The 12,694-nt window shown below is 44.6% G+C and overlaps 1 protein-coding gene across 2 annotated transcripts in view; it reads right to left on the reverse strand.

Moving 5' to 3' along the window:
- The window catches only part of SLC4A4 (solute carrier family 4 member 4), a 257,837-nt gene that overhangs the window by 27,803 nt on the left and 217,340 nt on the right, over positions 1-12,694 (reverse strand). For both annotated transcript variants that reach the window (XM_054989973.1, XM_054989972.1), the window contains exons 19-20: positions 9,271-9,449; positions 7,905-7,977 (exon numbers count right to left, since the gene is read on the reverse strand). In XM_054989973.1, the coding sequence (XP_054845948.1) occupies positions 7,905-7,977; positions 9,271-9,449 (252 nt within the window). The remainder of the gene's footprint in view (positions 1-7,904; positions 7,978-9,270; positions 9,450-12,694) is intronic.

Raw genomic sequence — 12,694 nt, forward strand, 5'->3', positions numbered from 1 at the left:
CTTCTTTTTTAGCTCTGTAGCAGGTTTATGCTTGTTTTCAAATTTCTGCTATTCTTACCCTCTTGTGTTGTTTATTGAATGCCCCAGGTATTGACTGTATTGAATTATACCACGTAATGAACCTTGAGTCTGCGCAAGAAAGAATCCAGTAGCACCTTTAAGAAGGGCTTTTTTTCCTGGGAAAAGCGGTGGTAGAACTCGGTGGGTTGCCCTCGGAGAAAATGGTCACATGGCTGGTGGCCCCGCCCCCTGATCTGCAGACAGAGGGGAGTTGAGATTGCCCTCCACACCGCTCAGCAGCACAGAGGGCAATCTAAACTCCCCTCTGTCTGGAGATCAGGGGGCGGGGCCACCAGCCATGTGACCATTTTCAGGAGGTTCCAGAACTCTGTTCCACCGCATTCCAGCTGAAAAAAAGCCCTGCCTTTAAGACTAACCAATTTTATTGTAGCATAAGCTTTTGAAAGCCACAGCTCTCTTCATCAGATACTCCTCTGGATTTATGAGCGAGAAAGGTGGACTATAAATAATGTAAATAAAAAAATAAAAATAAATCATATCTTTTAATTTTCTGGCTGCTTTGAGGGCAGAAAGCTCTGCACTCTGACCAATGGGAATTCTATTTGGTTGTTCTCTCTCCCTTCCCGAGCAACAGGTCCCAAGATTTCAACATAAAGACTCGAAGCATAAGGACTCGAAACATGCTTTGCCAAAACCAAGCAAGCACCCCCAAACATCTGCATGGCGTCATGGAATACAGACATTCCTCACCATAATCAAACTCTTTAATGAAAAGTACTGCAGAAGAATAACGTCACATTTTACTGATGGTCTGACAATGTCATCAACTGTGAATTAAAGTGCCCCTTTCATAGAAATAACTGTGTGCATCAAACAGAAAGTTTGCTTTAAAATCCTGAGTGCAGCTTACGGGAACCCATCAATTAGCAAAGCAAGATATTATTACAGTATTTACACAAATGTATGCCATCAAAAGGGGCATGCAAGTTACAGTTATGTCCACTAATAATTTTTGTGTGTGTGTTTAGCATCTTCAAGGAGGCCATCTTACATTCAGGGTCATCTTCCTTTTGTGTAAATATGGTAGTAACCTTATCGGTGTACACAGTGCAGTACTACGCAGCCACCACTATGTGGCAGGCAACTCTCACACAGCTGTGAATGCTTTTCAAGTACTGAATTTATCGCCTGCTGTACGAATATTCTAATACCCCTTCCCTGTCCTGCAATGGCACGTGGCGGTTCACAAACATTATTCAGGCGTCTCTTGAATTCAGATGGGCAGCACGTCAAGACAGGTAGCCAGGCTCCAGGTGGTAGCTGGAGATCTCCTGGAATGATAACTGATCTCCAAGAAATAGAGATCAGTTCCATTGGAGAAAATGAATGCTTTGGAGGGTGGACTCTATGGAATTATACCATGCCGAGGTCCTTTCCCTCTTCAAACCCTGCCCTCTCCAGGGTTCACCCACCAAATCTCCAGGAATTTTCCAGCCTGGAGCTGGCAACCCTATGTCAAGGCAAGCAAGCTTTTTGCGTGAAGGAAATGCAACAGGCTGTGTTGATAAAGGGAATGTCAATAGGTTGCATCTTCAGCCTGACCTTGCCTGATTCCCCTCCTCCCTGCGTGACTTTTCTCCAGGCAGCTCTCCATAAACCTCCCGACACGAGCTTTTTGGCGGTCACTAAAAGGACCTCCTCTTCTACCAGCAGCAAAGCTGGTAAAGAACCAACCCAATGCCTGCAGGCTGGTCTTCCACTTCAGAAGACTGCCACAGCAGAGCCTCCTCCCAAGACCGTGCCACTTCAAAACACAGGCTGGGAATCCCACGTTTCGGTGTCAGTCTGTGAAAAAGCTCCCTCTGTGCGGAAAACCAGCATGCTATGCAGAAAAGCTAAACCCTGTGCAACACAGTGTAACGGAAACAGTGGAAAGTGTGTGAGAATCAGGGCTTTTTTTCAGCTGGAATGCGGTGGAACGGAGTTCCGGAACCTCTTGAAAATGCTCACATGGCCGGTGGCCCCACCCCCGATCTCCAGACAGAGGGGAGTTTAGATTGCCCTCTGCGCCACTGCGGCGCGGAAGGCAATCTAAACTCCCCTCTGTCTGGAGATCAGGGACGGGGCCACCGGCCATGTGACCATTTTCACCGAGGGCGATTTAAACTTTAAAAAACTCCCCTCTTGTTCCAGCTAACCCAAAGTGATGTCATTGTGCAGTCCTGGGAGTTTGCACACACTTTGTGCGCACGCATGTGGTACCAGGGGCATCACTTCGTGCCAGGAATTGCCCCCTGTGCTGGCAACCCACTGAGTTTCTCCACCTCTTTTCCCAGAAAAAAAAGCCCTGGTGAGAATAGAAGCTGCCGCATGTGATTTCCTCTGCACTGCTCCACCCAAATACACTCATTGCACACCCGTTTTGAGAAGGGGCAGTGCAAAGGGGCAATGCAACCGGCACGTCAGAAGCAGGAACCCAATGCCGGGTTGGAAGGCTGTTTCTCCCCTTGGGAAGCAAACGCACAGACCCTGGGAAAGTACGGCCTGCTCCCTTTATGACCTTGTACGGGCTTCTTAAATTGCTCACCTCCAGCAATTCTCGTTTGGCAATGCACGGCCTGAACTTGAGCTGGCCTTTGGCGCTCCCTAATCACTCCCTCAGTACTTCTCTAGCAACCGGCATTGACAAAAAGACTCTCTGGTTGCTATTTCTCTTTAGATGCCCTCGGGGCAATTTTTAAAGAGACAGACAGGATCCTCTCTATCATTATACCATCCCGACATACATTATGCATGTCCAGATATTATCAGTTTCATGCTCTTAGAAATGTCTCCTGCACTACTTTTTAGAGCAACCGTTGTCACATATTATAGAAGGGTTGCCAACCTCCAGATGGAGCCGGGAGATCTCCCAGAATTTCAACAGATCTCCAGACTACAGAGATGAATTCTGCTGGAGAAAACGGCTGTTTTGGAGGGTGGACTTTATGGCATTATACCCTGCAGAGTTCCCTCCCCTCCCCAAATGTTGCCCTCCCCAGGCTCCACCCCCAAGTCTCCCAGAATTTTCTGACTCGGAGTTGGCAACCCAACATAGGGGGAAAGTCCCAATGGCGTCTTTCATTCTGTAACCAAGGAAGGGATATTTACTGTCACTCCCTTCTAGAGAATGAATTCAGTATACTGGTCATTTCTTATTATGGAAAATTTATCCAAGCAAGTGATATCTGTTTGCTTGGGGCCCAACCACAACTTCCCAAAATGGCGTGCACGGTTCTGAGCTCTCCAGAACTTTTCATCAGGCTGGGGGTTAGATTCCGACTAAATTTTCCACCAATGGAAGGCACTCCTGTCCGCAGAACTGAACTTTCCTGCTATCCTACCCCCCCCCCCCCGCCTCAGCCCACTGATGCCCTTGAAATGCAGATCAGACTATGGCAGGAGGGAGAAATCAGGGGCCTGTAACAGGAATTGGTGTCAGGACTGTGACCCACAGCACTTCCATCTTGCCTTCTCATTGCCGTATTTTTCCAGGATTGTTTTTCTGTGCAGGTTCACAGGCGCAGCTTTGGTTCCCGAGACAGTCTTATCTGAGATGGCTCGCCACAGCGAACTTGCTGAAGTTACTTTCGAATTCCCAACTTCTACACTAACTGGGCAGACAGGGGGGAGGTGGACTGGAGGGTCTGATATACTGCAACAAGCCATTAACACGTCATTCTCAACAAGAGTTCTGTGTACAGCCAAAGCTTCTTTCAGCCTTCGGATTATCTATGGACACTTGTACCTTCTGAATACATATGCTCTCAATAAATAACCTTTGACTCAAGAGACCTTGGATTTCTTGCTGCAAGAGATGGGAGATGAAATCAGAGTAGCCTGCTTTCCATCGATCGACAATTGGCGGAAATTACACCTCCTTGTCTGTTAGTGGAAAATTTAGTCTGGATTCAACCATGGAGGGAGAGATTTCAGGTCATGTTGTTAAGGCCTCTGGCCCGCATCATATGCGAGATGTGTTGCAGGGTTAATTAGATCCAAAAGCTGGATCCAAACTGTACCTAGAAGTCTTCTAGGCAGAAGGAAAAAGATGACACCCTCCAACTGAAAAGATAAAAGCTAGGGATTAAATCAAATGTCTCTCCAGCACCAAAACGGGGGCACACGTTAAAAAAAAAACCCACCTGCTTGACCTCTCCTGTCACAAACTCAGATATTTCAGTAGGTAGATCTGCCAAAACCAAGGAAAGGTTGCCAATCCCCACCCCTAAACCTTTAACGGAGTTCATTTTCTGACTGACACGGTTAGCATTTAGCTTTTTGCAGGTCCTGAAAGGTGCGGATTATGTCGTGAGACATCCCGCAAAGCAATTCTTAACAAAAACACAACACCCCACTGAGTTTTGTGGAAAGCAAAAGTTTGTGGAAATCCTGTCAAATGTACTCCCCACTAGTATCAATTTGGGCCGAAGTATTCTACCTTCCCACACCATCCCCGTGGCTTGATAGTTTACCCAAGATACATCTTAGCGAGAAGGGTGCAAAACAGGGCAGCTCCTGCTTAAAATAAATAATTTCCTATAACTTTATGCTGCAAATAAAGGTCAAATGCAATAATAACATAAACGAGAGCATGAGGCAGGAAACAGAAACATCTGAATTTAAGCTAGCAAACCCTCTTCCCCCAAAGAAGTTATCTCAAGATAGCCACGGCTTGACTTGAACCAGAGTTTAGAATTTGTTTGCAAATCTTGGTTAAGGTTAACTGTGGTTATTTGTCGAGGCAGATATGGCTAGAGAAGAAAAAGAAGACAATGAGTGATTCCGCACACGTTGGATAATGCACTTCCAATCCTCTTTATAGGTCACTTGGAATGGGTTTTTTTGTGTGCGGAACAAAAAATCCACCTTAAACGACTGATAATGTGCATTGAAAGTGCATTATCCAATGTGTGCGGAATCAGCCAGAGAGATGGGAGGGTCCACAGTTCACTGGCAAGGCATCTGATTGGCATGCAAAAGGTCCCCGGTTCAACCCAAGGTATCTCCAAGTAGAAGGTAGAAGGTGATGTGAAGGACCTCCACCTGAGACCCTGGAAAGCCACTGCCAGTCTGAGTAGACAATTCTGGCTGTGATGGACCAGGGATCCAATCCAATACAAGGCAGCCTCGTGTGAAGTTGTGGCATTTAGAGGCATCCACCACCCAGTTTTTAAAGGGCAGTTTTCATTGGCAGAGTGATTGCCCCCAACTAGCTGATGGCTGCTACCTGTATATTTTAAATTGATATCTTATTGCTGTGCTCTTGTTGGTTTTAAACTGTTTTTAAGGTGTACATTTCATTATAAATGTTTTATGGATGTAATCTGCCCTGAGCCTGCTTCTGCTCATATCTGACAAAGAGTCCAGTAGCACCTTTAAGACTAACCAACTTTATTGTAGCATAAGCTTTTGAGAATCACAGTTCTCTTCGTCAGATGCATGGAGGGCAAGAAGAAACTGGTCAGATATATGGAGGGCAAGAAGAAACTGGTCAGATATATAGGTGGAGAGGGGACCTATATATCTGACCAGTTTCTTCTTGCCCTCCATGCATCTGACGAAGAGAACTGTGATTCTCGAAAGCTTATGCTACAATAAAGTTGGTTAGTCTTAAAGGTGCTACTGGACTCTTTTTGGTTTTGCTACTACAGACTAAAATGGCTAACTCCTCTGCATATCTGACAAAGGGAGCTCAGACTCTAGAAAGCCCCCCGGGAATCTAGTTGGTCTTTAAGGGGCTACTGGACTCAAATCTTGCTCTTGGAACATTTATTCTGGGCGGAATAAAAGTCGAAAGTAATAAATAAAATAAATAAAATACACCAAGGGTAAGGACAATAAAAGGAGCGCACCAGCCTACGGGGCACTCGCTCTCTCTTAACCACGATTTAAAATGTTGGGAAATATTACGCAGCGGCTACTGGCAATGGTGGCGACACTTACTCCATAATGAGTCACAGGGTAAGAGCTTGCAAACATTACTGTGTGTCAGCGGCAACCGAGAATGTGCCACATAGAACCATTTGTGGCAGCATCCTTTGTGGCAGAAGTGGCCTGTGGACCAAGCCTCAGTGTAAAAGTGCTTGGGGAGAGGGAAAACAATGGAGAGAGAGAAGTCGTGGGCTGAAAAGAGGTGGAAGGACGCAGTAGGCCGGGTATGGGCAGGAATGATGGCCAGTGACACCTTTCGCAAGATGCTTAGCTCAGCGGTTAACATGTGGAATACTTTTTCTGCTGTTCCTTCAAAGCACTCTTGAAACATGTCGTTTCAGGTAGGTATCCGTGTTGGTCTGCATTAGAAGAGCAAAATTTGGGTCCAGTATATGAGTTTTTGAGAGTCAGAGCTCCCTTTTTCCACTCCTCTTATCTGACAAAGAGAGCTCTGACTCTCGAAAGCTCATCCCCTGGAAATCGAGTTGGTTTTTAAGGTGCTACTGGACCCAAATCTTGCTCTTGAAACATGTAGTTACCTACAAGGGCCATGACCACGTCATACGCGGTCCAGAGCTTTGTGCTTTTGGTAACTCCTTCGGCAGGCCCATCACCCCTATGCAAATTGTGCTAAACACTCAAAAAGAGTCCAGTAGCACCTTTAAGACTAACCAATTTTATTGTAGCATAAGCTTTCGAGAATCAAGTTCTCTTCGTCAGATGCATGATACAGTCCCTCACGCCCATCTCTTGGAGCAAATAAAAAGCTTTCCTGTTTCATTGATATGTAGCCAGATTTCCTGAGCACGTTCCATGCTTTAGGATTTAGTTATCCCTGACACATAATACCTGTCAGTGATTTTAACTCAACTGTTAATAAGCAACCTAGGAGGTGGAGGGGGAGAAGAATTGTGTTTTTTAATCAAAAGAAACAAAAAAGGACAGTTGAAGAGGGTCCCGGCTTTGCTCACTCACCCCTGACAACCTTGCCGAGCAAGAAAAACAACATTACGATACTGCATTTTTCATCACCCACTCAACAAACTCCTTGAACGTTGTTCCGACCAACAGATTTGAGGGTGGATATGTCTGGGACTAGTTCTGCCTGAATGAGGAAATGTCATGCTGCAAAAGTCATTATTTTGGCTGCTGTCCTAAAGACGCTTCCCTTGGAATAAGCTCAACTGAATTACAAGGGACTTACTTCTGAGTAGACCTGCTTCTGCTCATGCCCTTTGTCACAAATGACCATTTGGAACATACAATTTGGGTTTTAGCAGTCTGACTGTATAAATTTAAACAGAGATGCTCCACTAGAAACAAACTGATTTTAATGCAGTATAACCCACCAAGTTTTGGTTCAGAAAAATGTGTGTGTCATAAAATTCTAGGTCCAAAAGCTGAAAGAATAAAAAAAAATCGAAACAAAAACAAAATAAGACATAAAACTCTAGGTCAACAAGGGAAATGTAAATTGGAATCCGTTTTAATTTTGGAAGATGGGAGGATTTGGTATTTTCAGAAAGGGGGATTTTTATTCCATCGCTATTCTTTACTTGTACTCATAAGAGAGGACTGCAAGACATTAATTCAGTACTGCAAATCTGAACGTAGCTCTGAAAAGAAAGGCAAATGCGAAGCTATGTAAAAACTGCACAATTTGGGAGATGCATTTCCTGAAAATATTAAGGAGACGTTTGTGTTTAAAAAAATTGTTCTTAATTCAGGAGTTTCTTCTGATTTTAAATTTTCAATAACACTCTGCAATACTGCTTCTATAATGGTTTTATTACAGTCCTTTCAATACATTTCAAAATCCGTCTGCCTACTGTGGATGTGATCGGTTATTTTTCAGGAGTTCAGTGATGGATAATGGAAAGGCAAAAAAATAAATAAATTACAGTCTTTACCTTCAAGATGGGAGCCATGAAGACTGAAACGCCAGTCAGAACAAACACGATCACCCCAGTCACTCTCTGCTCCCTGAAATCAAATTCAGCAATTATTAGCCGGATTCCTTTTTGGGTTAACAGCTGAGGATAACTTCCCGAGAGGAAGCTGTGTTAGCCCAACACAGCTAAAGTAATAGGGGGAAAAGCCCCGTTGTATCTTTAAGCATTGTGGTGTAAGCTTTCACAAACACTTCACCAGTTTTAAATCTAAGCAAAGAAAGAAACATTGGGATGAAACTCCAAGAATTATTATTTATTAAATGTATCTCATCATCCTTCCATGGAACTTAAGGTGGAGATTTTGCCAGAGCACCCAGGTTGGTCTTAAACCAACAATTCTACCCCTGCATGGTTTCAGCAGGGGCACTGTGAACTAACTCAAATGTTGGGAAAGAGACAAAGGGCCAGCCTTAGAGATTTTTTTGACTTGGGCAGAAAATCCGGGCTTCATTTGCACAACGGATCCTACATTTTTATTTTCCAGTAGCCCTCCATCTTGGTACCAACTTTAAGGGGGTCTTATTGGCCAACCTTCTGCATTGCCCTGCAGTTAGCTTTGCTTCCATCATTTTCACTCTCTTTCGGAGACCCAGACCTTGATCCCCTCCCTGTGAAAAGTGCCAGTCTTGATAGCTTGTCCTGGTTGGCCTAGCATGAGAACCAGCTGTGTGGACATAGAATAATAGAATCACAGAATCATAGGGTTGGAAGGGACCTCCAGGGTCATCTAGTCCACCCCCTGCACAATGCAGGAAATTCACAGCTACCTCCCCTTCCCCCAAACACCCCCAGTGACCATGCCCAGAAGATGGCAAAACACTGTCAAGATCCCTAGACAAACTGGCCTGGGGAAAATTGCTTCCTGATCCCAAGGTGGCGATTGGCATCACCCTGGGCATGTAAGAAGGACATGGAATTCGTTGCCACAGGAGGTGGTGGCAGCTACAAGCATTGCCAGCTTCAAGAGGGGACTGGACAAATATATGGAGCAGAGGTCCATCAGTGGCTATTAGCCACAGGAGATAGATGGTATTCTCTTTGTGGGGAGGTGGTGCTCTGTTGTCTTGGTGCTGGAAGGAAGGCAGTGGGAGGGCTTCTGGTGTCCTGGCCTCACTGACAGTCCTTTAGATGGCACTGGATTTCTAGCCACTGTGTGTGACAGAATGTTGGACTGGATGGGCCACTGGCCTGATCCAACATGGCTTTGCTTATGTTCTTATGTTCTTAAGGGACCACAAGAACTAAGCAGCCCTCCCTCTCATGATCTGCCTATGTTCACAGAATCAGCATTGCTGACTCCCAGGAATTTGGGCTGCTGACGTACCTGACTCCCAGGAATTTGGGCTGCTCTCCTGGCGCCGATGTCTCCGTCTCCATCTTCAAGCTGTCAATGTGCGCAATTGAGATCACGGTAGCAGCAACGTACCAGGGCAGGCCCATGAAGGAACATATAATCATCAAAACAGCCACCCAGAAGAGGTCCAGATGATAGCCAGCACCTTTCTGAAAAGGGGAGACGGAGAAAAACAGCGTCTTGTTGGGAGAGGCGCTTTCTGCATTACCATAATCCACCCGCTTGCGATGGAGGGAATTCAGGAACCCTTATTTATTCATTGACTTCATTTATCGCTTGCCTTTCTTCTTTTATTAAAGAATTTTTATTGAAAAGTTTTTCCCAGTAAATAAAAAACATCAATTAAAAAACGAAAGAAAGTGGAGAAAAAGAAAAAGGATTGGAAAAAATGAGGGGGAAAAGATTAAAAGAAAAAGCAACTGAAATTAGGAATAAGTACCAATTTTCTCTGTGAAAAGATGTACAGTTATTCAATAGTATAGTATAATTTAACTCCTTAGTTAACCCTAAGTGACTATTCCTCCTTTCGCTCTAAAACATTTTTTTTTCAATTCCTAGCCTTCAAACGCACAAATCATCAATTCATTTCTCTCTGGTTCCTGCAAAAAGTGAGTAAGGAGCTTCCAGGTAATAATATATTTGCCCAATGCCTTTTCCCTTATCAGAGACATAAGTTGGGCCATCTCAGCATAGTCCATCTTCTATTGCTTAACTTTCAGACTAAGACTCAAGGCAGGCTGGGAAGGCAGAAAAGCTACACAGGGAATCATGTCAACTAGGACCACGTGAGTTATCTAGAGTTTACAAGCAGAAGCACGTAGCTACCAAGGAATGCTTCAAGATAAAGAGCGATACAAGTAAATACTCTTGGAAAGGCAGAGTATAGCTTAAGGTTCCTGGCAGAGGGGACCCAAGAAAGCAGAACTGGCATTGATTCCCAAGATTATAAATTAAGACAGGCAACCTAAGTCTTAAAAAGAAGCAAAAGAATGACTGATTAAGCAAAATGACAGCAGCTTGTTCTGTCACTATCTCAGCTTCACGTGTTTGCGGGAAACAGACAGTGGTGTCTTGGGTATGCTCTCAGCTGCCCCAACGCACATTTGGGTGTGTATCATTCAATGTGTATGGAACAGCTATGCAGAGGTATGTATGGAATAGCTTTGCTAAGTGCCCCCACACACGCACAACCTTTCTTATTGGAATGGTTATTGGAGATACAATATTTGTTCACATTCTCCGTGCACTGGACCTATAGAAGGTACAGGATAGAAGCTCACTCTTTGCCGAGGGCTAGGAGCCAGATATCAGCTGGGTACCCGATGAGAACCCAGTCTCGGCCAAGCCAGTATCAGCCGGTATGGAGGTTTGACTAATTCTTCCACCGCTGCTACACACACAGATGAACCAAACTATATAGTTGCTGAAAGGAGGTAAACAAGGTTCATAAGTAGTAAAAAATCCAGTAGCACCTTTAAGACTAACCAACGTTATTGAGGTATAAGCTTTTGAGAACCAAAGTTCTCTTCATCTTTTGCATCTGACGAAGAGAACTGTGGTTCTCAAAAGCTTATTCCTCAATAAAGTTGGTTAGTCTTAAAGGTGCTACTGGATTTTTTACTATTTTGCAACTACAGACTAACACAGCTAACTCCTCTGGTTCTATGGTTCATAAGGTGGGGACTAACAAGAGTCCCAAAAGTATTTTTGACACTAGCAGTAGGCCGGGCAACGTTTCCTAACTCAAACACAAGACAAAGGCCATCCTTATTTCTTCAGAAAGCATTTTAAGCTCCCCGCTGTAGAGACGAACTACAAATGGCGGCCATTTTTGTTTCATTATTTTTCAGGTCTCATGCTAATGGTGTCTATGGGGAGGAGAGTTTAATTTATTCAGAAGGGCATACATGGGGGAGGGGAGATGAAAACTTTCCTGCTCACAGACCATTGAGCTAGCCTGGTTCACCTCTGCATATCGGAGCCAGTTGGAAGGAAAATGGAGTCTAAGAAATGAAGGGCAGAGAAATGAAGTTTGTGTGGGGAGGTATGTGTTCAGTCCCCCTCATATATATCTCCCTTCTGATAAGACCTGTCATGCCTGCCGCCCCTCATGTGAGAACAGGACAAATCTGTGACAAAGCAAACACTGTTGCCCCTCTACTATTGGTTCAGCCCTAAACAACAGCATCAAACTGAGGAAAAATAAGTTCCACAGCGCAGTTTTAATTAAAACCAAGTATGGAAGGGTATTTAAACACACACACACACTCTTTCTTGCTCTAATCTTGGCAGAGAATTTCTTGTTCTGTTACTAACAACTCAGTCCTAAGAAGAGTTATAGCCTTCTAAGTCCACTGAAGTCAATGGTCTTCGAAGGGCGTAAAAATGCATAGGATTATATGGTAAATGTAGCCAACACCTCCATTATGACACCATTCTTGTGATAAAACTCACTGCTTTTCCTCTTTCGCACATTCTCCTGTCTAAACCGGAGGGGGAGAAAACAGGCCCTGTTAAAAAGGGATTTAATAAATACAATTTGTTCTGCACACCAAATGACATCAACACATGAACCTGAACAACCTTTCGAAGTCTCTCTCTCTCACACACACATACACGCATGCACACGCACACAAAACGGGGATGCTTAGCGGAAGGTATTTCCTGAACATGGAATCCTGGGAAAAGGGAAACACCAAAACTTGCACCTGTTGAGTGCAGTTCTGTTTTTATCCCGCCCTTCCTCCAAATACTTGTGAGTGGCATACCCCTTTTTATTCTCACAACAACCCTGTGAGGGAGGCCAGGCTGGCCCAAGGTCACTCAGTCAACTTCACAGCAGATCAGAGATCTCCCAGACCCTAGTCCAACACTCTAACCCATCTGCTACACTGGTTATCTGGGTCACTGGAACCTCAAGCCCAGACTTAAGAAACCAACTAAAAAGCTCCCTCTCGTCTACCAGAATACATAGTCAAAAATGAGGCCAGCCTGGTCTGCTCTGTGTTTATTTTTATGAGAGCTTGAGGTGTCAACCTGTGATGATGATCACCATATTTTTTTGAAAAAAATAATTTACAGTGAGGTCTCATTTTATTGTGGGACCCTCTTTAACGCATGGGAAACACTCTTGTCTGTACTCCGTACCCCCATCCCGGCCTCATTGCCTCACTACCTTATGGGAAGACCAACCCTGAACAGCAAACAAGAGAGGAAGAGGTTCCAGTCTAGACGAAGACCTTCCTCCACTGAGGGCAAGAGATTCAACACGGCCAAAGCCCAAGCAAAAGGAATAAGTCAACAGGACAGCAACCTGGTTTGATATTGAGGAGCACGTCCAAAACTCTGATCAGCCCATTTTAAGATGTCCTTCTGGAACTCTGAAGGTTGGTCA

The sequence above is a fragment of the Eublepharis macularius genome, chromosome 10, assembly GCF_028583425.1.
Source record: "Eublepharis macularius isolate TG4126 chromosome 10, MPM_Emac_v1.0, whole genome shotgun sequence".
NCBI classification, from domain to species: domain Eukaryota; kingdom Metazoa; phylum Chordata; class Lepidosauria; order Squamata; family Eublepharidae; genus Eublepharis; species Eublepharis macularius.